The sequence below is a fragment of the Rhinolophus sinicus genome, chromosome 3 (assembly GCF_057876585.1).
Source record: "Rhinolophus sinicus isolate RSI-liver-muscle chromosome 3, RSI-T2T, whole genome shotgun sequence".
Lineage (NCBI taxonomy): Eukaryota > Metazoa > Chordata > Mammalia > Chiroptera > Rhinolophidae > Rhinolophus > Rhinolophus sinicus.
The window spans coordinates 131,497,293-131,520,817 of NC_142503.1; the positions used below are offsets into that span (position 1 = coordinate 131,497,293).

At 43.9% G+C, this 23,525-nt stretch overlaps 2 protein-coding genes across 10 annotated transcripts in view; one reads left to right on the forward strand and one right to left on the reverse strand.

The window, feature by feature from the left end:
- The window catches only part of AVEN (apoptosis and caspase activation inhibitor), a 144,771-nt gene extending 140,234 nt beyond the window's left edge, over positions 1-4,537 (forward strand). Inside the window, exons 5-7 of the mRNA XM_088796940.1 lie at positions 85-180; positions 2,932-3,292; positions 4,052-4,537. Coding sequence (XP_088653066.1) covers positions 85-180; positions 2,932-3,292; positions 4,052-4,167 — 573 coding nt within the window. The 3' untranslated portion in view covers positions 4,168-4,537. The remainder of the gene's footprint in view (positions 1-84; positions 181-2,931; positions 3,293-4,051) is intronic.
- Positions 4,538-4,546: 9 nt separating this feature from the next.
- The window catches only part of RYR3 (ryanodine receptor 3), a 481,902-nt gene continuing 462,923 nt past the window's right edge, over positions 4,547-23,525 (reverse strand). For all 9 annotated transcript variants that reach the window (XM_088797123.1, XM_088797126.1, XM_088797122.1 and 6 more), the window contains 11 exons: positions 20,857-20,987; positions 17,570-17,612; positions 16,971-17,098; positions 16,481-16,541; positions 16,013-16,159; positions 12,183-12,317; positions 10,753-10,909; positions 9,481-9,545; positions 8,941-9,041; positions 6,498-6,549; positions 4,547-5,645 (listed from right to left, as the gene is read on the reverse strand). In XM_088797123.1, the coding sequence (XP_088653249.1) occupies positions 5,550-5,645; positions 6,498-6,549; positions 8,941-9,041; positions 9,481-9,545; positions 10,753-10,909; positions 12,183-12,317; positions 16,013-16,159; positions 16,481-16,541; positions 16,971-17,098; positions 17,570-17,612; positions 20,857-20,987 (1,116 nt within the window). In that variant the 3' untranslated portion in view covers positions 4,547-5,549. The remainder of the gene's footprint in view (positions 5,646-6,497; positions 6,550-8,940; positions 9,042-9,480; positions 9,546-10,752; positions 10,910-12,182; positions 12,318-16,012; positions 16,160-16,480; positions 16,542-16,970; positions 17,099-17,569; positions 17,613-20,856; positions 20,988-23,525) is intronic.

The window sequence follows — 23,525 nt, forward strand, 5'->3', positions numbered from 1 at the left end:
TCTTTCTAAAAGGACATATATAATCATCACTTGATATTGTAGATCATTTGTACACATATCTTATTTATTTATTATTTATTACAGAATTCAGCATTTTACGTGGACTGTGCGTCATTGGTTCAAGCCCTTCAAGAACTGCCTCTCTCACTCCGACTCAATGTTGCTGCCGAATTGGTCCAGGTAAAAACCCTCATGGCATCTTCAAGCTGGTATGGATTAGGGCAAGAGAAGAAAAATAGTGAAAAATAACCCTTTGCCGGATGTCTCAGACCCAGCTTTTTCTTTCGTAACGCTGACGATTTTGTACCAGGTAGCATTTTGTAAAGTTTTAAGGGAGTATGAAATAATTTTTTAAAGGTTTTTTGTTGTTGTTGTTTTTTTACCCATTTTATATTTGAAACATTGTAAAGAATTAGATGTAGTGGAAATGAATGGAATGTAAAAGTATAAAGTCAGGCTGGTATTTTACTCAAAGTATTTATGTGAGGTAGGAAGGACGCAGTGGTTGAGGAGACAGACGGTTCCTGCCCTTCTGGAGCTTCATCTAGTGGGAAAGATGGGTACTAGTGACCTTATCATACAAATGTATAAGCTGTGATGACGTCTGGGAAGGAGAGTGACAGTGAGCTATGAGAACATGATATAGTGAATCTGATCTACTTTGGTGTGATTGGAATGGCTTTCCTGAGGAAGTGACAGACAAGCTGAGATGCAAAGAACATGAGTTAGAATTTAAAGAAGCGTGACCCACTCAGATCTGCGTTAACACTACCACAGACAATGATCACAGTAAGAGCAAGCGGGCTGTAGAATGGACTGTGGGATGGTATGGGTGTGTTTATTGGAAATCTGCATGTGCAAGAGGAGAGAGCAGCTGAGGAGAAGCATATTAAGAGGCTGTTGCACGGGCCCAGGTGAAGAATACTGCAGTTTGGAGGAGGGTGATGATGGCAGAGCACTGGACTCTACCAAGAGGTATTTCGAAAGAAAAATGAACAGGACTTAGTGAAAGACTGGAAACGGAGAGCGAGCAGGCAAAGAATGACTACAGGTTTTCCAGTTTGTGCAACTCGGTGGTAGGTAGCATTAGGAAGGGTGAGGTTTGGACGTTATGGATTTGAGCCTCTGAGATATCAAAGTGAAAATACTACTCAAATGGATATAGAAATTTATAGTTCAGAACGAAAGGCTAGAAATAGACATTTGGGAGATAGTATAAAATGGCAATTGATGAATTGACCTAGGAGGCCCAAGGACTTGTACCACAAGGAACTGAAAATGTAATTGTGGCTAGATTGACTTTTTTAAAAAAAGTGAAATCCTGGGCAATACTAATTTTAAACAGAATCCTAGCAACGAAAATGATCAACTTCGTTCTTCAGTTGAATGTGATGCTAAGTTTGAGTATAGCCAGGAATTAGTTACCCACCCAATTGTTGTTTCTGCTGTACTTTCTTGTCTCAGATTCAGGGCAGCAAGTAGAATTCAGGGCTGGAGGACAGTTCGGGGCAGGACAGAGAAGTAGAGAGCGTGGCCTTTGCCTCCGATGGGAAATCACCGGGGGCTTCCATAGGTGTTTGGGATTGTCTTAGTGACGGGGCCACTGCTGTGTTTCCTGTTGGCTGTCCAGAGGTGTGCAAGGTTCTGACAAGCTCGTTTTGGTGGAACACATCCAGGGAACCATTGAGATGAAGGTGACGTGGGCCCCAGGACTCAGAGGAGAAACAGAAGGCGTGGGGAACGTTTTAAAATGCAGGATGTTCTGTCAGTGGCAGGTCTTAGAGTAAAGGTATACAATAATTGCAGTAGCTTTGAAAACCTGGCTAAATACTTTTAAAGTCCACCCCACCCCACCTACATGGTAGAGTAGCTATTCTCAGCTGTGTTTGTACATTAGAATCCCGTGAGGTAAAAAACAAAACCAATGCCACACGCCTGGAAACTAAATGATTCCAAGATGAAAGTAGAGGGCCACCTCCCAGCTTTGCCCTGCACACTGACAGTGATGGATGAATGTTTCAGTGTGTGTGTAAAGTCATGCTGTCTTAAAAGCCCTGAAGAGTCACTAGCAAACTATCTGCTCAGGATGCTTAACTGTACAAAGAGGGGCCAATGCCCCCAAAAGAACTGGACTCTGACCTTGTCCGTGCAGGTCACCCCGGCCTTCCCTCCAGAACAGGGGTTCTTAGCCTTGGCTCTACATTATAATCACCTGGGGAGTTTTAAACTTTTATTAAATTATAGATACAGAAAAGTACACATATAAGTATTTATAACCATGGAATCAGCATCCTGATGAAGAATCAGTATTGCCAGGGCCCCAGAATCCACCCCTTTCCTGAGTCACTATTTCCCTCAAATCACTATCCTGACCTCTCATAGTAAGGATCAGTTTTGCCTGTTTTTGCCTTTTTACACACGTAATTCAACAGTATGTTTTCTTCTGTGTCTGGAATTTTTTATCCAGATGATGTTACTGAGACTCATCCTTTCTTCTTGAATCGGCCCCTTACCCTTTGTATTAGTGCTGTCTTTGTATCTGTACAGTCAACAGATCTGCTAGTTACTTCCCAGTGCCGTGCACAGATGTTTCAGTCTCATCCCAGATTTAAGTGGCCATTCAGATAGACTGATGGTACTGTCGGTTCTCAGGCCTGAGAGGAGACACAGCCCTTTCTATCTCAGCTCTGAGTGGGTTAGCACACAGCTGGAGTGGGGAGAGTGGGAGGCACAGCCCTACTACGTTTCAGTGAGGTCTCCCACATTTACCCAAATCAGGGCCAGCCCCACACTGGACACCCTTTGTAAACGTCCTGTCTGAATTGAGTTCTCAACTCCACCAAGTTTGATGGCTTCCTAAGCTTTAGTTTCCACTCAAGCACGTACAGCAGGACTCACATTTTGAACTCAGCCATTCTGCTTCTCTTTCAGAGCGCCCTTCCTTTAGAGGTTCCTCAGCTGAAGCCAAAGAGAAATGAGGAAGGCAAGGGGCTAGGGATGCAGTTAAAAGGGCCCCTGGGGCCTGGAGGCAGGGGGTCCATCTCTGAGCTGAAATCTGCTGCTGCTCGCTGCCCCATGGACCTGGGTAACGCTGGCCCAAGACCGGGTCCTTCAAAGAGTTCTCAGAAACCTGCTTCCCCCCTGCCGTCGGCAGCAGACCACCTGGAAGAAGAATTAGATCTGCTGCTTAATTTAGATGCGCCTGTAAAAGTGGCAGATAACATCTTACCAGACCAGACACTGCAGAACCTGGAATCCGAGAAAGGTGGGGAGGTGGCCCAAGAAGAAGAAGGTATGGTTTTCATTTTATTCCCCATTCAGCTTCTTGATTCTAGTGTTTTTGTGAGAAAACGGGGTCACATCCGTACACATTTCCGTCGGTGTCTGCCATCGATCTGGCATTATCTACTGACATCTATTTCTGTGCTCACATCTCTGCTTTCGCCCTGAGCTGACCTTTCTGACAACATTCCAAATCTCACTCGATGTACCAGGCTTCAGGAGCTGCTGTCTGATTACAAAATTCAACCTGGGGATGGGAGTTGAACTTGTGCCATAAAAAGGCATTAAGATACTCGTAGCCCTCAGCTGTGCAGCAGGAGACTGAACAGGCCAGTTAACCAGCTTGCTTATTTTTTACGAAAGAACACCACTTCCTCATTTGTGCATGTTCTGTGAGCTCGGGGCCCATCTGACAGGGAGCGGCCCAGGGCCACGGCCTCAGCCATATGCTGCATTCCAGAACCTTTGATGCCTTTCCAGGATTGCTACAATCGTAAAAAGAAAACAGCTGTGTCTTAAAAAAAAACAAAAAACTAGTGAACTATGAGATTCAACTTCAGAATAAATAGAAGAGCAAATTTCCACCCAATTTATTAATTTGTGTAAATATTATTGTATCTTCTTAAGGAATAGCAACAATAGAATATTTCCCCTTGTTGTGAGCAACATAATAATTATGGCTGAATTATATGGAACGAACCCCAGGGAAACTTTAACCCTTAATTTTGGGACTAATGTGAAGTAGTTAACGTTACTTTTACTTCCCTAGTTCTCGCAAAACCATCTGTGACGGAAGAAAAGAACATGGAATTGGAGCAACCAAGTACATCAAAAAATGTTACCGAGGAAGAGCTTGAGGACTGGTTGGACAGCATGATTTCCTAACCAAAAGAAAAAAAGAAAAGAAAAAAAGATAAAAAAAGAAAATGTGCCTGCAATGAATGTGAGCTGCCTCGTAAGGGTGGGCCCGCTGTCCTCCAAGCACAGCTGATTGACAAGCATGTGTGTCCCGGCCTGCTTACCGCAGAGAGCCTACCTCTATGTTTGTCAGCATCCCAGTAATACATGTAAGAGGCTCATTGCATTTGTTCTCGGGCCTGGTAACCTAGCTTCAGGGCAGGGGGCATTATGGCTGACACTCGTTTCCAGCCTCCTTCCTCTCAGTGTTCACAGCAGAGCAAGTGCTGCTGCTGCTGCAGAGAACAGGCGCCAGCAACAGGCATGCATTTGGCCACAATAAACAAAGGCTGCTCTATGGAGTTTTTCCCTTTCTTGTCTCATGTCCCTTTTCCCAGCAGCCACAGTATGGCTGTAGACTCATCCAGCAGTGGTGCATTACAAGAGGCCAGACCACGGTGGGTAGGTATGTATTACTTTATTGCAGTGGGCACTTCATCTTAGTTAAGGAGAGTCACCTAAACACAGCAGCTCCACTACTTATAAGGGACCGTAAAGCATTACTCAATTTGGCATAAGATTGAGATTTTTCTGACTTTTCAGTACAGTACTTTTCTTCAAATAACAGCAGTTGACAAGCTGTTACTGAAAAAAATAATTGTATTAATAACCTTCAAGTGCAGTTTCTTAAAGGAAGACAGAAGATCAACACAACTAATTAATGGAAATGTCCATCGGTAACATAAACATAAAAAACTTGCATAGCTATATCTAAAGAGGTTTTAAGGCACTTAATCGATATTTCAGTGTCGACAAAGTGTTGGTTTGTGTTTTTCTATTTCTTTAACTGCTTAAAGCTTTTCAAGGTGAATCTGGATACATTCACTAGCAAGTACCATGGGAAAAAATTAGACTGCAGTTACAATGTTTTTTTCTTTTTTTTTTGTAGTTCAGACCATGAGTCACTAGTGGATACTATCATGTGATAGTCAAGTGTTTAGAATTTCATGTGTTATGCATCCAAGTCTTCCTACTTCTAGTCCTTTCCTGGGTGATGCCATCCCAACAAACGAGTTACATTAGAACTGAAAACCTTGAAGGCATTCAGCTGGAGATTCCTTGATTATCTTTTGTCATCCCTGTTTTTCTTTTAACATTTTGACAGGTTATCTCCCACAGGCTATGTCCATGAGGCACAAAAAGCCCAATCAATTCAAAAATATCACAGATTTTTAACAAACGCTTTCTTGTTTTAAAGGGAGGCATTTAGAAAATGTCACTTTTCAAAAATGTTGCAGAAGTATAAAAGAAGGATTTTGATTTCACGGTAAGTTGACGGTTCCGAGCTGTGGCGTTCCTTTCATTGCGATCTAGCCCAGCTGATCCTCATACTGCTTCCGAAAGCAGTCACCAGCGGGGAAGAAATCCCAGCACCTTTCCTGGTACATTTTCCAGACGTAAGACTCCTGAAAGAACGGGGACAAAAGGGACTTCTTTTTAAATCACAGTAAGCTAAAAACCCGTTTGTTTTTGCTCTGTATGTATCCCTGGAGGAGTATGGATGTGGATTTATATGAGGCCCAACTGGCATGTTCTTTCTTGCTCTATTCCCAGCCTATGTTGGGAGCAAGAAGTTGTTTTTCCCCCTGTCCCTCAAACTCAGTGATCACCACTAAAAATACCTAAAAGCTTTATCAGTAGGCCGATTCCATGTCATTTGTAATTGGTAGAGGAATGCATGAAGAGGGGACACTGAGTGCTGGCTTAGGCAGATGCCTGGAGCGCTAAAGCCAGATGTGAAGGAGACCACGTGCCTCTCTCTCTAATGTTGGAGCTGTCACGTTTTCCTACAAATCCAGTGATGTTTGAATATTTGATAACCTGCCTCTTCCTCCTTCGTTCTCTTGTTCATACCTAGTCATAGAATCCCTTTTCCCACAGACCTTCCTTCATACTCGCACAGCATTTTACCGCCTCTCCTGCTCTTTGTTATCGCCCCCACTCGGCTTCACCTTGACTTTTTCTCTATGACGTTCTCCCCACCTCCAGTTATTCGGCTCTGAAGCGGTAACCATAAAGGTTTAGAAAATGTCAGTGTTGGGCAGGATAACCAGGAGGTTTTTTGGAATAGACTGGAGTTGCCTTAGAATTTTGGCTTCTTCCGTCACAAAGAGAGAGATAAGTAATGCAGAAAGCAGTGGGAGAACGCATGTGACAGCCCAGGGGGGTCATCTCTGTTTCAGGTGGCTTAAGCTCTACCGATTCTCGAGCCTTAGGGAAAGGAGGCTCTAACACGGGGGCACGATTCTTCTCCTCACCTGACCCGTGTGCTCTGTTTCGTCTTTGTTAATCAAATACATCAGGAAGAACCTGGAACAAGGACAAAAGGTATAATAAATGAGAAAAAGATAGTGCTAGACACTGCAGGTAGGAAACCCAAGTTCATTTACTCAATCAGATGAACTGGAGAGAGGGTTCCAATATGTTGTTTGGCATCAAGCCGTCTACCAGGCCTTTTCAAAGCGGGGAAATGTGACATAATGATACAAACCATCACTTTCTAATCATACACATTAGTCTCAAAATTAGCTTTTTTGTGAGGAGAGCTCCTTTATTACTGTCCCCAAACTCTGAGCTAAGATCACTTGTGAGGATGCTACTCTAAAACGATCACTGGTAACTACGACTCCTACCCTGTAATTTTCAGTAGGCCGATTTATGAGAATGCAGAATTGAAATGGCGTGTGTGTCTTGAGGATATGTCGTGGAATTTTTGGAAAGTACTTAGTCTCCTAAGTTGCTCTGCTTCTTCCAGAAGTGTAGTTTTCTTTTTATTATAGACAACTGAGAAATGCCAGCGTGGTTTTACTTGCTCTGCGATGTGTCTAAGGTTTGAGTCTGTTTGTCTGGAACACACAAGTGTCCCGGGAGGCTGGGGCTGAGTTCTCAGCTTGCATTACATGACCTCAGAGACGGCGTCCAAAGGAACCAGTCTAATGCCCTTTAGGAAAAGGACTGTGAGGCTGTTGCTGAGAAAGAGAAAGTAGAAATACCACCCTTCTAAGGTTGGGGAGAGCCTGTGGCCCAGATTTGGAGTTCTCTTGAGGTATTGTTAGGTTTACAGCTTCAGACTGTGGCCCACAGCAGAGGCTATAAATATATTCCTTTCCTTCCTCCCTTTTCCTTTATCAGACGAAGAAGGAAGGCAGGGCCAATATCTTACCTTGTTTGAGACTCAGGCATGTAGGCCATTGTGATTCTTTTCCTAGCACCATTTTTGGGGGAGAGTTTCAAACAGGAATAAAATGGGTTCTCTCCCCTAGAGCTCGCTACTAGACAGGCAGAACACAGGCCATTATAATACAGAGCGCTGGGGGATGATGTGGAAAGGGGGCCCAACCCAGATAATGTAACACCTTTCACTCTTCTCTGTTCACTGGTCCTGGCACATGGCCATGTGCTCACCTTTTACACCGTGTTTCCCCGAAAATAAGGCCTACCCCGAAAATAAGCCCCAGTTAAGATCATCTGCCAGACGGACACATTTAGTATGTTAGGACGATGTTCCAGAAGATGTCATGACTGTATTTGAATAAATGTAGATTGTTGTCCATGAAAAAATAAGACATCCCCTGAAAATACATCCTAATGCATCTTTTGGAGCAAAATTAATATAAGACCCGGTCTTATTTTCGGGGAAACATGATAGAAGGACATTCACCTTGGTCCCCTCCCCCTCCATGAAGATGCAAACTCTCTTAGTGAACAATGGTGACTACTCTGGACTTGAGGAAAGGGATGCTAAGTTACTTAAAAACTTACAAACTTGTGTTGTCTTAAACTAGCAAAAAAAGATGTGTCTTTGCTACTTTTCTTTGACAATGTAGACACAGGGAAGGGCTAGTGCAGGGGGCAGAGCGCAGCAGTGTTTTTTCCTTTCTTGAAGATGATCCCTTCTGGAATCTGAATGCTCAGGTAGTCTCTATTCTCTATAAATTCTGTAAGTTACAAGTTTCTCAGGCAGTCATGGCACACAGTAGGCAACGAATAACTTGTTCTCGAGGGAATGCTTTACCTTTGAAATATTTATTGCCTACTGGGTGCCAGGCGTTCAGTGCTGGGATAGAGCAGGATGGAAACACCTCCCCAAATCTCCCACGCTCACAGAGCCCGTGTATTATATTACTAGGAGAGGATGGACATGGTGAGGCCTGAAAATTGATCACAGAATCCAACATGCAGGTCACGGGCCACCCTGACGAGCAAATGTGAGGTGGGAAGCCTGACTGGACTGGGTGCAAAGGAGACAGGGAAGAGAAAAATTAGGGACAGTGAGCACGGCCACCAAGTTTTGCTGGAAGGGAAACAAAAAGCAGGGCAGTAGCTGGAAGTGAAAGTGGGGCCACAGACGTTTTCTTTTAGGATTAAAAAAAAAAAAAAATGTATTGTGATAGGAAAACTCCAGTGGAGAATGAAAAACTGCTGGAGTCGGGTGACCTTGAGAAGGGATGGGCTCTAACCTCAGGCTGAGGGACGGACCTTTGCTTGGAGCAGGCATGGTCCCCAACACACATGTAAGACAACGTAGGACCAAGATAGGGGCTCGGGGGGACTCCTGGAAGTTCTTTCCTAATTGCCTGTACTTTTCAGAGAAATAGGAGGAAATGGCATCTGCAGAGACTGAACTAAGTGGCGTCACTGTTGATTTTGCTCCACCTCGCCTTCCCCTGCCCATCACCTCTGTCGACCGAGAGTACTCACAAGTAGTTGGCTAAGTTGTGCTCTTGTAATGTATGTGTTTCAAAACCGTGAGGAGTCGTGTCGAAGTAATCATTGCCGATTCCACAGATGAAACATTTAGTCTAGAAAAGCAACAGGCAGTAAAAGCCTTAGCAGGCGTGGCATTACCCGGAGGTGGAAAAAGGGTCATGATCTGTTTGAATTGAGACACTGAAAAATATTTCTCAGGTGCTTCAGACTATTGGTTGTCTACTCAATAGTACCACACAACCAGCGCCTAGCTAGCTGAGGATGCTTGCGCCTGCCCAAGCCTGGGGCATGGTGGGGCGGCAGGGGGTACAGCCAGGGAGGGGTGTGGAATAGTGCAGAACAGAGGGCAGAGCAGAAGACATGCCCAGAGCTGGTAGACAGGCACCTAGAAGAAGACAAGTGTGGAAAACAAACTTTTTTGGTCCTTTTGCCTAGGACTGGCCCAAAGGAATAGCAGAACCTATTATTTAAAACTTCCAATTGTCGTGAGATACAAAAACAGAGTTGGAGTGAACAGTCAGAAGAACATACCTCCATGTCTTCTCTCACTTGTTCCTGCTGGTCTCTCAGCTCTCCAAAAGCATCGATAATAAGACCTGGAATTTTAAACACAAAGAGAGATGTGTTTTAAATCATCGGTTCAGGGAAGAGGAACGATAGAGAAAATGGCAAAGGCGACTGTTTTGTAAGAGTAAATCATCAAGCAGAACTATTTAATGACAACAAAATCAGAAAATATACTTGTGTTTTCAAATGCTGCATCCCGCCTAACCATTTCTCATTGTTTCTTTCACTCCACCTTTTTGCAACATGGCTGCCAACTGCTCACTCCTAGAAACAGTTTCCTGTCTAGTGCCAACCCCACCCCTTCTGTTTTGCTCACCGTCCGTTTTCTGTCTTCCTTATGGGCTCTCCCTCTTCTAGCCCCTTCGGCCTTGATGTGTCTCAGGGTTCTTCCTCAGTTTCTTTGCTTCTCTTTCTGGGACATCTCTACACCCCATCTTTGACCACTGCCACCACGATGGGTCCCATTTCTATTGTTTTATTTTTTGTTTGTTTATATTATGTCTATGCTATTTCATTCCTGACTTGTCCCTTGGAAGACCTATTATAGTTAACTGCTTATGAGCCCTCATCACCTGCATGTCTCACAGATCAGGCAACTTGCATGACTCAAACTAAATGCATCATCTTCCTCTAACTCCCGATAAGCTACGAGTAACTATCAGTACCCCTGCCCCAGAAGCAGAGAAAACCTGTCAAACGCTCACAGCTCCTCTCTATGCTCCTTCCCCATCCCATTGCTTGGGAGGAAAATGAGGAGGGGAGGACGCATGAGGTCTGGGGCAAGACTAGATCTGCTTCGATCAGAGGAGATTGAAGCAGAATGAGAAGAAATTATCAACTCAGAGTGGGGAATGGTCAGGAAGGGGTCTTCTGTAAGGATTCTCAAGTTTCTTATACAGGCATACCATGGAGACATTGTGGGTTTGGTTCCAGAGCACCGCAATAAAGCAAGTTGTATTCTTTTTGCTGGTGTAGGCTCTTGACTTCAATTTGTAAAAAAAATGCAATGTCAGGGAGGCGCAGTAAAACACGGTACGCCTGTGTCTGCCTGGGTGAATCTTTTGACTGTATATATAGCCAAGGCCTCATATGTAGTAGATGCTCAATTAATGTCTGTTGAATTAACAAGTAAAGGAATGCACAAACCTCTATCTAAAACAATTTACCACCCTGCATCTACAGCCTAAGAGAACTGGATTAAGCCCTGTTCATACTTAACGTAACAGGCAACCCTACCTTGAATGATGGCCAGCAAGATGACAATGACAAAGAAAAAAAAGGTGATATCAAAGACAATGCGGTACATTTCATAAGGATCCCCAGCAGGGTCTTCAATTTCATCGCCGATGCCGCCTCCCGCTCTCACGCCCACGTACATGTGGAACAGGTAACACTAGAGCAGAAAAGTAATAGCAAGTCAGGTCGAAGTCGCAGAGTGGTGTTTGCTTTTAGCCAGATGGTCCGATCATTCAGGTACTGACAGCCCCGAGGCAGGAGACGGGCGCTCTTCAATGATGCCAGTTCCTGCTGCCAGCTGGTCCCCACTACACCCTCTGGGCATCTCATGCCCACCAAGAGGGAAAAAGTGTTACATTTAGCCTTTGAATGATGGTTTTTGCTCATTAAAAATAATTTTTTTTGAACTATTTGCTACATACGAGAGAATCCACTTAAGGTGTGTAAGTTAAAAGACTTTTAAGCCCTGATGAGTATGACACATATGCCAGATATTAGTTTTCCTTCATTTAATTTTAAGAGTGCTAGCCTGGACTTCTGGTACAGCTACAGCCTCCTGGAAAAGGCCCCACCTACTTCTGCAGTCTCCTTACACCTGGGAGGGCTGGGATTCCTGCGACAGACAAGAGCTTTCTCCTTCCGTGCTCCATGTGCGACCCAGGGCTGGGCACTGGCTCACGGGCCAGGCTGCCCACAGTCTCTCTGGCCTGGATGGTCAGGTGGGAGGAAAAGGCAGCCTTATGAGTGGTAAGTCAAAAGCCTGGGCAGCATGGAGATGGGTGCTGGTCATACTGGTGCTCTGGTAACTGTTGCTGTCACAGGAGGGCACTGCCCCAAGAAGCACAGGAGAGTTTTTAGACAAGAAGTCTTACCCATTTTCTAGAGAAGTGATCAGAGGACTGGGCAGTGCACTGGCACCTACCCCCAGCATCTGGTCACCAGAGATTTTCTGGAGATGCTCCGGCTGCTCTGCTTGCTCACCCGGAGTTGTGCCCATCGTCCCCACTAGGGGCCTTCCTGACGAGAATGCCCCTGACCCCATCCTACTGCTGTGACATTCTTCAGCTGAAAGAACCCCCGTCGGCTTGCTGAAATAAACAGCGCCAGATTCATGGGACTTTGCTCCAGCTCACAGAGACACGGAATCCAAAGCTTGCCTTCCAGGAAGTTCAGAGGCAGGTCCATTCACAGTGAGACACAGGGAATTCACATCTTGGCTACAAACAAATGTAGATGCAGGATGCCCTGCTCTGCCCTGTGGTGTGCTTCTCACTCCACCCAGCCTTAGGTGAGTGCCCATGAGACCCATATTTATCGCTCCCATCTTTCCAGAACACTTCTCGCCTTTGGATGAGACATCTGTATGTCTCAACCTTTCCTATAACCCAACCACCCGCAGCCCTGCTTTCCCAGGGAGGCCGGGCTCTCACCGTCATCATGTCATCACACTTCATATCGGGCTCATCGTCATCTTCACTTTTGTTGTAGAACTTGCGAAAGAAGTTGAAAGCCACCACGGTGTACAGATAAACCACCACGGCCAGGAGACCGACAGTCAAAACCAGCTGGGAGGGGAGAGAGAGGAAAAGGAGGTGGGTCGTCTCTACCTTAAAAGGTTCAAGGGCGACTCCAAGAAAACAGAGAGGAAAGGTGAGGCTGAGCCAGGGAAAAAGGGGAAATGGGTGGGGGCGGCAATGAAAGCCATCATACTGCAGGTGAGGAAGGAAAGAGGGGGCCGTAGATAGAAACAGGCTATTGGGAGAACAGAGTAATGATGGGGTGTTACGGACTAATTGTGTCCCCCTCCCCCAATTCACATGTTGAAGTCCTTACTCCCACTACCTCAGAATGTGACTGAATTTGCAGACAGGGCCTTTAAAGAGGTAACCACAAAAACGAGGCTGTTAGGGTGGGCCCTAATCCAATCTAACTGGTGTTCCTTGTAAGAAGAGGAGATGAGGGCACAGAAAGAGAGGGAGCACATAGCTGCATGCATGGAGGCATGATAAGTGAAAAAGCAGCAGAGGGCGGCCAAGTGCGAGCCCAGGAGAGACGCCTCAGGGGAAGCCAAGCCTGCCCACACCTTCGTCTTGGACTCCAGCCTCCAGAACGGAGGAAATAAATTTCTGTTGTTTTAAGCCACCCAGGCTGTGGTATTTTGTTATGACAGCCTGAGCAGACTAATACCTGGGGTATCAAGTTGGGCCTATGCAAATTACCAAGGGATTTCAGGATTGAATAGTGAAAGTGTCAGGAGTAGGGTCCCTTGTTTTTTACAGTGAGAGCAGTGACCTGAGGTTTCACGATGCCGCTTCTACTCTAATGCTGCTTCTCAAGAAACTAAAGGTTCTTTGGAGTGGTAGATGTCCCTACATTACATCATTTCATAAATAACCAAAAACTAGATAACTGTCACAGCTTTGAAGTTACTATAAGAATTATTTATGATGGTTGAGCAAAGTGACATTTTTCATAACCAAGAAGTCTGCTTAGGATCTTTGTAGGGGTCACAGGGCATGTGTACTCCCCAGCTTTAGGAGGTACCATAAATGAGGAGTACACAGGGCCTGCTCACCTGGCTTACTGGAGGGAGGAGGTGCTGAGCTGGAGCTGTGACGATCAATAAGATCTCGGCCTTCGGGACGGCCGGATGGCTCAGTTAGTTAGAGCGCCAGCTCTTAACAAGGTTGCTGGTTTGATTCCCACATGGGATAGTGGGCTGTGCCCTGCACAGCTAGATTGAAAACAATGGTTTGAGCTTGGAGCTTAGCCACCGGTGGGTGGCCGGTTGGCTCAGTGGCAGGTTCAAGTCCCACATGGACCAGTGAGCTGCACCCTCTATAACTAAATTGAAAACAACGACTTGACATGGAGCGGATATGTCCTGGAAAAACACACTGTTCCCCAATATTCCCCAATTAAAAAAAAAAGTTTTGGAAAAACTCTGCCTTCAAGATGCTACACATAAGCGGGTGGGTATGAGTGCTAAGGTAAGTAGCAGAAGAGGCAGATTCAGCGGCTTCCTGAACGATGAATAGGACCTTACCTAACCTCAGATGGCAGACCTCACAGAACCAGCTGGTTTTAGAAAAACAGAACCTTTGCACCAAGGAAGAAATGGGCTATTTCTGCCATTTAGCAGTTGTATGTTCTTGGGTGAAACAGCCCTTCTGAGCCTCTGTTCTCATCTGTCAGATGAGCATAACAGCTACCTTACAAAGTAGTGGTGAGCTTGTCACAGTACCTGGCACGAGCTGGGCACATTTCTTTTATAATCTTTCCAGAGTTCATTCAGCAAGGCCATAGAAAAATGTCATTGTTTAAACTTTCCATTTAAGGTACAATTTTGTATAATGCCTTTAAGCCAAATCAATAAAAACGGAAGTTTCAATATGAGTTAAGGGGAAGAAAATAATTCTCCAAGAACAGTATAGGACTGGCCTTCCACAGATCACACTTTGGGAGACATCACCTTCAGAGGATAAAACTTTCCAAGACACGCATGTAAAAATACACAGCACCCTTTCTCCTAGGAACCCGTGAGGAAGCGTTAACACTCTAAGCAAACATCTGTGTCACAAGTTCTGTTATTACCTCCCCATACGTCAGTGCCTTACATGTAACAGCAAATTTCTGTCGCTCGCTTTCCTCTATTTTTACCACGAACCAAAACAAGCACCACTGACTGCTGCTACTACCAGAAGCCTAGGAGAAATAAACCTGATGTTCTAGCACCTTTCACTTTAGAACAATTAAATGTTAGCTTGATTTTTCTTCTACTTGGAATCTTCATGTATTTTTTAAGGCGTACAACCTGCCGATTTAATATACGTATACACTAATATGATGAGTGAAGTCAAGTTAACTAACATGTCCATCACCTCATACAGTTACCGTTCTTTTCTGTGTGTGGTGAGAACACCTGAAAGTGCTAAGAGAGTAGATCTTAAGTATATGATACAGTATTTTTAACTATAATCACCATGCTTTGCATTAGATCCCCAGAATTTATTCATCTTATAAGTGAAAGTTTGTACCCTGACCAACACTCCCCGTTTCCCCCACCCTCCATCCCTGGCAACTACAATTCTATGGTTCTGAGTTAAACTTTTTTAGATTCCACATGTAAGTGAGATCACACAGTATCTGTCTTTCTGTGTCTGGCTTATTTCACTTAGCATAATGTCCTCAAGGTCCATCCATGTGGTTACAAATGGCAGGATTTCCTTTTTATGGCTGAGCGATATTCTATCATATATATATATATATATATCACATTTTCTTTATAAGTTCTTCCATTGATGGACACTTAGGTTGTTTCCATATCTTGGCTATTGTGAATAATGCTGCAGGGAACATGGGAGTGTAGATATATTTCTTCAACGTGCTGATTTCATTCCCGGAAGTGGGATTTCTGGATCATATGGTAGTTCTATATTTAATTTTGTGAGGAACCTCCACACTTTTCCATAATAGCTGTACCAAGCTGGGCACATTTTCACTTCTTTTCTCCCTCTCCTATGCAAATTTTAGAGATGTGAGGGAACATATCTCATTCGTGGAATTGCACTTAATGTGGAATGAAATGCTAAGGGGTTTGCATGTGTTGACAGAAGGAGCCATTAGAGGATTTTAATCAAGGGATGTACCCTAACAATACTGTAGAAGATGGACTGGATATTGATGAGACTGAATATAGCGCTGGCTATATAGATATATATTTTCACTTATATCTGTATATAGATGTACAACTATATGTCAACTTGCCAACTTTCTGTATATAGACACATATACATATATATCTACACACATATATAGTGTGTGCGTGTGTGTGTACATGTCTAAATCATTGGTTGCTAGTGGGAAGCATATATGAGAAGCACCTGGGGAGGTTTCTAGCTACATATGACCACTAGCTCACCCCCAATGAGTGTATTAGATCCATGGAGGAAGGGGTTGATCTACAGACGGTCTCCAAAGTGATCTGACATGTCCATCACCTCCTCCTTTCCTCCTCTTCCCTGGCTGATCTAAATGTTAGGGGTGGCTGGATCAAGGTCTTATGCCTCTTAAATGACGGCTATAATTTTCTTTTTAATTGGCTGCAGTTTTATTAAAACAATCACTATCAGTTCAAGTGTTTGGCCAAGAAAGGGGTATTTTACACTATGACACATACCTTCCTGTCATACATTAGTTGTCCTTCCTGTGTTGGTGGCTACTTTCCTATCCATATCTGCACTAATGTGATCCCCAGTACCTGTTTGCCGTTGTGAGTTACAGAGGACAGAATAGTCCGCAGCGTCTTGAAGCCCATGGCGATATCCAGCAGATGAGCAGCGAAGAAGAAGTTGTTGTAGTGACCCAGGATCGACATGGTTGTGTACCAGGCAAGGTAGAGGAAGGACTGTGGAAACAGAAGGATGGGAGCAGCTCTTCAGGCACGGGGGCCTCCTGAGGTGCTCCCTGAACACTGCTTCTCATCTTTGGGGACAGATGAGGACTCGGGTGTTTAGGTGCTGTGAACGGGCCTAAGAATTGCCAAGTGAAACCCCATCTGTCTTACACGACTGCACAAGAGAGATGTGTCCCCAGCACCATTCACGCTGGCTTTGAAGTATTCCCTGAACCTCTCTGGGTGTCTTCCCTCGCTTGCTTCCCTGTGGCATTGAATGACATCCCTGAACCCAGGACACAGAATTTTTTTTTTTTTAGATGCCATACTTACATTGTCAGTAAAAACCACTCCCAGCTTCCAGATATGGTACTTCATGTCGATGGAACTTAGCCTAAAGGGGGACAAATAATTTAAAAACATAAATACCAGGATTTAGTTACGTGTTTAATAAAGGGGGGTGGAAATTAAGTTTGTCTTTCTGCTCTCAGGTTTAATAATCTAAATATAGCTCTGAACGTTACCAAGTTGTATGCCTGTGTTTCTCATGAGACAGAATGGTTGAATCACACACTCTGAAATTTTAATTAGTCTTTCTCTTTCAGCTCTATCAGGCCTAAAAGCTGATAGGTCCTTAAATTTTTTAAAGCAGTGCTGCCCTCCCAATATGTTAGACCCTAGAAGAAATACCTAAGTCAGACCCGAGCCTGGGAAATCAAAGAATATGACTGAAACTTCCCCCCTCTAAGCACATTTATAAGGGCTGGAAAATCAAAGGATCTACTTTTGCCAGATTTGGGATTTTAACTCCTAAGCTCTGTACCATGACACCAGAGAAGCCGCCTCTGCTTTGGTCTCTTCGACTGGGCTAAAGTCAAGGGCGTTTTTGTCCAAACCCAGGAGTTCAGCAATGCGTTCCGCTCCGTACAGATCTCCATACTTGTTAATCACCTAAAGCAGAGAGGATGACAGGGTGAGCTTGGGCCACACGTCGCCGTCCTCGTTTTCAGTAGCCCCAGTGTCCTCAGAGCTTTGCTACCCTCTGGGCTCTGCCAAGGGGCTGATCAAGTCATGACTCAAAATGCAACATGAAAATAAAGAGAAAAAAAAGAACCCCCAAAGAAAACAAATGATAAAGGGAATGATAAACTGCTTTTCAGGCTGATAGCTTTTCAGAGGCGAGAAAAAGCCTGGTATGCAGAAAACAATGATTGTGTTAAGCTGTGTAAGGCGGATGAGTATAGGAAGGAAGCCAAAAACCTACACGTGTTCACATAAAACCCCTCCTGTGACTTACTGTTCTCGAGAGTCCATCATAACAGTAACATCAAACTTATTCATGTTTGTATACGGAAAACTTAAAAAAAAATCTATTACATTTCTTTGGTGGTGATGGAACTGACTCCCGCTGCCAGGGCATACCTTTCTCTTTACAAACTTGTCCCAGTAGTTGTTAGGAAAAGATCTGAAAAAGAAAATGAAAAAGCAAGGATCTTAGCATCAAGGCAAGACATCAAGAAACGTTGCAGTTTGAGTGTCTGGATCTGTGTGCGATCCCTTTGGTTTTTGTCCTGGCTCATTGAAGACAAGACTTGTTTCAAGTTCAGAGTCACCACAGGACTAACTGATTTAAAGTTTCACTACTTTGTACTGACTTCTGAAACTCTTGGAAAGCCACGCTGCATTTTCTACCTCAAAATTATGGTGAAGAGCCAGGAATTGTGATGACAGGATTAGACAGAAGACCTGTCTACTGATCCCAGTGTAGCTAGAAACAGAACCCTGTAGGAAATGCATGCATTTAACCTTCATTCACTGAGGACCTCGTTTGTGTCAGTAACTGGGGTAGGTGTTGGGGACACAGGGGTACAATGTGTAGACAAGGTCCCTAACTCTATGAAGTTTCCAGTCTGGGAATCACCTTTAATTGCTACAGGGTTTTTCTTAACCGGAGTGCTCTTCCACCAATTCTCCATCCCCATACAACTCCTGTGGGGCCTGATTTCCTCAGGGAATTACATCCCTGTCTCCTTTGGAGGTGCTTCCCTATATCATTACCTCCTTAACCCACCCTCCCACAGAGGGAACTTCTTTCTTCTGCCTGGTATTATAGCTTTTACCAGCTCCATTGCGAGTAGTTTCCTATTGTTAAAGTCAAGAAAGAACTGTCACTTCCAGGTATACTAGCAAAAACCATTGAAAATATTTTGCTCCTCTCCAGAATGATCGACCCTTCCTGGGAGGGGTCCTTGTGAGGCTGGATTGCAGCCAAGGAGCCTCTGGCCCTTGGTACATGCATTCTCACTTCCGTTTTCCTTTATTGGAGGTATTCTTGTTGGATCTGAAACACACAGTCCCCTATTTTAGAAACTTCCCAAGTTGGTGGTGAGGGAAGTGGGGGCCTCCCTCTATTCATGAACCTCTCAAAAGAATAACCCTTAGCAAAGGCCATCCCTCCCCAACAGAGTGTCAATCTTTAAAAAAAAAAATGTTTTTTATAATTAAAGCAGTTTCTTTGTCTTAAACATCTAAACGCCACTTAAAAGCAAGAACAAAAGCTGGCTTTATAGAGTAAACTGCTAGTAGATTTTATCTCTGGGGGATGGACATAATTATTTTTATTTTCTTCTTCTTTGCTACTTGCTTTTTTTCATGTATTCCATTTAGTATCTAAAATAAACAAAACAAATAAAAATCAAGCCAGGCTTCCTTGGTCCACACTGACATCTCCTTTCTCTCAAATCCTTTATACAAACGGTCCATTACATACAACTCAGCCTTGGTCACATTTTGTGGTAGGTGGAAAATCCATAAGTGGTGGAGGCCACTGACCAGAGGCTCTGGGCAAGACCCCTTTTGCAGCTGATCTTACTTTGGTCTGAGTGTTTTTGTCCCTTGACTAGGGCTGGAAGCTCCTTAGAGGTAGAGACCATCTTTTTACTTGGTAATATTCCTTAAAGTTGTAGGGGGTAGACAAAAGGAACTTCAGCAGGGAAATGCATAAATAAATGATACCCTATATACGAATGGTCAAGAAAAATAACATAAGATGCTCAGCCTTTTTAGAAATCAGGGAAATGTACAATGAGATGCCACCGCATCTACACCTAGCAGACTAGCAGACCTAACTGACGACAGCAAGTGCTGACAGGGACGCTCACACAGTGCTGGCTGGAAGGCAGAGTGCGACAGACAGAGGCATATCCTACCATTCAGCAAGTTTTTCTCCTGGGTTTCTACTCTAGATAAACTCTGTTAAGTGTGCATGAGTTATAAAAATGCTCATCGTAGCACTGTTTTTCAGTAGCCAGAAACTGAAAACACTTGAAATATCCATTGTCAGGAAAATGGATAAATACACCATAATAGACTCATATAATGAGTTTTGAAAATGTTTGGAAACAATTCAGTTTTGAAAATGACAAAATCATGGCTACACAAATCAACATAGGTGAATTCTCAAACATAGTGTTGAATAAACGCTTCAAATGAAAGTACAATACATATAATTCCATTTATATAAAAATAGTCGAAACAGTATCTAGGGACACATACCTAAGCGGTAAAACTATAAACTAAAGCAAAAGAATGAACATCTCTGAAATCAGGAGAGTAGGTGGCTGGGGGTTGAGGAGATCGGACCAAGGAGGATGACACCTGGGACTTTGAAGCTTTCAGCGATGTTCCATTGTTTAATTTTTGTAGTTCGTTTTATTATTATACTTTAAAATATATGTGTACATTTTAAATCTTCTATATATATATTTAACAATACAAAAATAATATTGAAAAAGAAAGCTCTCCGTGATATGTAGTTAACAGAAAACAACAGGTTATAAAGTACTACGTGTACTATGATGTCATTACTGTGAAAAAAATGAAAAGTTCATTTATTAAAACTTTTTTAAACAGCTATTTATTTATGCATTTTCCTATGCATGGACATTTAAGCCAGTTCAAATAAAAAATTTTAGTAAATATCCTTGTTGGGACATTTTAGTGTTCTTGTCTCATTACCTCCTTAGGATAAATTTCTGGAAACAACTGCCTTTTTAATGGGATTGTTAGGCTCTGTCACCTTGTGCCACAGACACAAGCATTACTGATAATTGCAGAAAGTTGATCAAAGAACGAAATTATTTAATAATATCCCCCAAATTTATGTACTCTAATGACAAAGGGTCAGAAACAAGGCTCAGTAGTTTTCCTTATTTGAAGAGTTTGGTAGAGACAGGCTTTTCACTTGCATGCTCACTTTTTACCCCTGATGATAGAGTCTTCCCTTTCTAGAGACTATTTTTGAAAAGCTTTGTTGAGCTTTTGTAGAGCGGCCTCTCTGTTTGCCTGACCGACCACCTTTGGAGAAGGAGCAATTTTCTTCCCCCAAGGGTCAGGATTCTTATTTCCAGACGTGCCTATTTTAATTGGCACAGCTAAGAGTTTCAATGCGGTCACCTTTGTTTACCTATCTAGCCCTATTTCTTTTCTTTCAGAAAATCAATTTGTCTCGCTACTCGCATTTTCACCATTGTGAATACACCAGCGTTAGAATACACTTTTGCTAAGGGTAATGGCCGTTTTTGAAATACGGAAAGGGGATGACTAAGAGCTTGATGTCTACCATGTGCCAGGCACTGGGCCAAGCATCAATATTCCCAGCCTGTAGGAGGCGCTATTCTCATCCTTCTATTACTGCAGACGATGCTTACGGTGTGTTGATTACCAGGCGGTCCCACTGCCCCTTGATGTCATCTTCAGACGGCTGTTCGGTGATATACAGGCCATCAAACTCCAGCTTCCTGGCAATTTCTTTTTCCCTTTTGAATACCACCAAAGGGACCTAGGAGTAGGGAGACACTGGTTACTCAGAGAAGGCTTTCTAATGAAAGCACCTTTTCCCAAGCATTTCTTAGAAATCGGCCTTCCACCTTCAGGGCAGCAGTATCTTTGAGGTAGGATTCTTAGAGTACCTAATTGTGGGCCCAAAGTCAAATAAATCACTTCTCACTCCTTTAGCTAATACACCTCCGTCTCTAAAGTTGATCTGATTTGAGCCACCCTTTAAGGTTTGGGTTAAACAGCTGTTATGAATGCAAACTGGACTGCTTGACCCATCCTCGTGAGAAGTCTATATTTAGATGAGTCCCTTGGCCAAATGTGTTAGGTCTCCTATGACTCCTAGGCTGGTGTTAAACTCAGAAATGACAATAAACTATTCTAGTATTGATTGGTCAGCCACAGGAATACCATGAAATGTTTGAACCGTCTCAATGGCTGGGGTCATAGTCACTCAGGGCTTTGACGTTTGGTTAATGAAACATGGTTTGGTAGGAAGAATGCGGGGACTCACTGGGCTCTGTTCACAGTCTTTCAGTATTGAGGTGGTCTTTTTGAGATTCTTGTCCAGAATTTCTGCCAGGTAGAAGTACACTTATTTGTCCTCAACTATCACTCCCTGTTCTATGTCTGATTTTAGACTAGATGTGGTGGCATGGCTGTAACAACCTACTGCCAAAGAGGTACCCAGAAAAGGATGGGGAAAAAATCCACTTGCCCCAACTATCACCAGACACACACACACACACACACACACACACACACACACACACGGACACACTTTAAATACGGGACAGAGTTAGTGAGGTCAGAGGATACTATTGAAATCCCAGAAGAATGGCCAGAGCTCCTCTCGCCAGAAAAGCTTAACTCAGACAGAACCAGAGCATCTCATTCAGCTGGGAAGCCACTGGTTAGAACCTTCGTCTCCAAACTGTTTCTTCCAATGACTGTTTCTCAAAACTCATGATATATATCCATATGCCCCACACTGCCCCTTTATTTCCAAGACAAAAAGACAACATTTGATCATGATTTGAAAAGAGTTGCCCCTTGCTCTTTTTAAACCAAGGAAACAACACTGAGGAAGTAAAAGACGAACGACGGGAAGGTGGCAAAGGCTAACAGCAGGCATTGCACACCGTGAGGGTCCATGATTGGTGGCCGTTATTGGATGATGTGGGAGGGGAAGCAAAGACAAAGCTATGCTAACTTGTGCTGTATTTTGAAATTACTCAATAACAATAATAATATCAAACTGGAGAGCAGTACTGATCTCTGGGATTCAAAGCATTCCCCTTCAATCTTGTAGGAGTGTGTATAGCCTTGTAAGTAGGACTGGTACATTTTTATCCGCTAGTGTTTCTCTTTCCCTTTCTCGACGTCAGCGGTATACCTGCACCCCATCCAACAAGATGAATTCTATGATGCTGACCTAAGGAACAGAAGCCAACGCACTCTAGTGTTACTATGTCTCGTGTTCTGAGTACTTGTACATGTGGTAATGCATTTAATACTCCCAGCAACTGTTAGGGGTTGGTGGTGTTATGATAATACTCATTTGTACAGATGAGGAAGCAGAGGAATGGCAAGGTTAAGTGGCAGAGCTGTGAGTCCAACCCAGGTCTCCGGCTCCATGTCCGTGGTTCTATCGTGACAGTGGGGTCCTCAGTGTGGTTTAGGACATGTGTTTCCTCCAGCAGGGTAACTGGATTTCCCACGTGATACCACAGTTCACTGGGAGAAGTGAGGGCCACAAGTGTAGGAAGATATTTCCTGGACTCTTCCCCAGGAGAAGACGGCTTGGTGAACAGCCAAGGAGACTTCCTACTAAAGAGATGTAAGTAAGAAAAAAGGTAATGACAAAAAAAAAAAAAAAGGTATAGTAGAAAAAGAACTGGACTTAGCACACCAAAAACAGAACGACTGGAGCCTGCATGACTGTCAGTGGTGTCTGACGATGGCCCTGATAAACAGGGTCTCCTGGCAAGCATGTCCTGTGTCACCCTCCTCACTCCCTGTGCAACAATGGATGTGGGTTGGCCCTACGACTTGCCTAAACCAACAGAATGCAGTAGAAATGGCACTGTGCCAGTTCTGGCCTACGCCTTAAGAAGGGCTTAGCAGCTTTCACTGTTGTGCTCCATGTGCAAGAAGTCCAGTTACCTCGCTGGAGAGAGAACATGGAGAAGCCACATGCAAAGGCCGATGGCCTGAGTCTACATGTAAAGGCCCCTCTGCCCCGGCTGAGCCCATCCTGCCAGCCATTCCGTCACCACCAGGCCAGGCACGAGTGTGTGTCACTGTGGGCATCCTGGCCCAGCTGAGCTCCCGGATGATTGCTGGTGCAGCCACCCTCACACGGAGAGAGGAACTGCTCAAACGTGCCCAGCCAGCCCACAGAATCAGAAATAACATTGTCATTTTAAGCCACTAAGTTTTGGGGTGATTTGTTACGCACCAACAGGTAACTTTGAAACAGTAACTCATCAATAAGTTTTCTTCTGATATCTCGAATCATTAACATCGAATCAGTTTTGAA